The sequence below is a fragment of the Penaeus monodon genome, chromosome 34, assembly GCF_015228065.2.
Source record: "Penaeus monodon isolate SGIC_2016 chromosome 34, NSTDA_Pmon_1, whole genome shotgun sequence".
In the NCBI taxonomy this organism is placed as follows: domain Eukaryota; kingdom Metazoa; phylum Arthropoda; class Malacostraca; order Decapoda; family Penaeidae; genus Penaeus; species Penaeus monodon.
This window is the reverse complement of record NC_051419.1, coordinates 32,134,829-32,136,081: the sequence shown is the minus strand read 5'-3', so window position 1 is coordinate 32,136,081 and position 1,253 is coordinate 32,134,829. Positions and strand designations below refer to the sequence as shown.

The 1,253-nt window shown below is 68.5% G+C and overlaps 1 protein-coding gene across 1 annotated transcript in view; it reads right to left on the bottom strand.

The window, feature by feature from the left end:
- Positions 1–307: 307 nt before the first annotated feature.
- The window catches only part of LOC119594734 (skin secretory protein xP2-like), a gene marked incomplete at its 3' end in the record, with an annotated part of 13,847 nt that continues 12,901 nt past the window's right edge, over positions 308–1,253 (bottom strand). Inside the window, 1 exon segment of the mRNA XM_037943820.1 lies at positions 308–1,253. Coding sequence (XP_037799748.1) covers positions 308–1,253 — 946 coding nt within the window.

The following is a 1,253-nucleotide window of genomic DNA, read 5'->3' as shown; positions in this document are numbered from 1 at the left end:
CGGCTTGGCCTCAGCCGGCTTGGCGGGGGCCTCGGGCTTGGCGGGGGCCGTGGGCGGAGCCTCGGGCTTGGCTTCTGCAGGCTTCGCAGGGGCTTGCTGCTTGGCCTCGGGGGCCTTGGGCGGCTCCGCGGGCTTCTGCTGGGGCTCCGGCTTGGCTTCGGGAGCCTTGGGGGCTTCTGCTGGTTTGGCGGGGGCCTCTGTGGACTTGGCGGGCGCGCCTGGCTTCGCAGGGGCCTCTGCTGGTGTGGCTGGCGCCTCTGTGGGCTTGGCGGGGGCTGCTACGGGCTTCGCAGGGGCCTCCGCAGGTTTGGCGGGGGCTTCCGTGGGCTTGGCGGGGGCAGCTGCAGACTTAGCAGGGGCTTCCTGTTTAGCAGGAGGTTCGGCAGGCTTGGCGGGAGCTTCTGCAGGCTTCGCAGGGGCTTCCGGCGGCTTGGCGGGGGCCGCTGGTGGCTTGGGGGCGTCCGGCTTCGGGGCTGCCTCTGCGGGCGGCTTGGCGGCCTTGTCGGACTCGGAAAGCCGCTTCTCCTTCTTCGGCCTCTCCGACTCCGAGGGCTTCTTCTCCCGGGGAGGCTTCTCCGACTCCGAGGGCTTCTTCTCCCGCTTCTGTTTCTCCGACTCCGAGGGCTTCTTCTCGCGCTTGGGCTTCTCGGATTCCGACGCCTTCTTCTCCCGGGGAGGCTTCTCCGATTCTGAGGGCTTCTTTTCTCTGGGAGGCTTGGCTTCAGCTGGCTTGGGTGCCTCGGGCTTGGCAGGAGCTGCCTGCTTGGCTTCAGCAGGTTTGGGTGCCTCAGGCTTAGCAGGGGCTTCCTGCTTGGCTTCAGCAGGCTTAGCCTCAGCTGGCTTGGCCTCAGCTGGCTTGGCTTCAGCAGGCTTGACCTCAGCAGGCTTAGGTACCTCAGGCTTAGCAGGGGCTGCCTGCTTGGCTTCAGCAGGCTTAGCCTCAGCTGGCTTGGGTGCCTCGGGCTTAGCAGGGGCTGCCTGCTTGACATCAGCTGGCTTCGCTTCAGCAGGCTTCGGTGCGTCAGGTTTAGCAGGGGCTGCCTTCTTTGCTTCAGCGGGCTTCGGTGCCTCGGGCTTGGCTGGAGCTCCCTTCTTGGCTTCTGCAGGCTTGGGCGCCTCGGGCTTGGCAGGAGCAGGCTTGGGCGCCTCGGGCTTGGCAGCCTTCGCGTCAGCCTTGGGCGGGGGCGCGGCCTTCGCGGCCTTGCCCTCGGCGGGCGCGTCGGCCTTGGCACCCTCGGCGCCCTCGGCGGCGG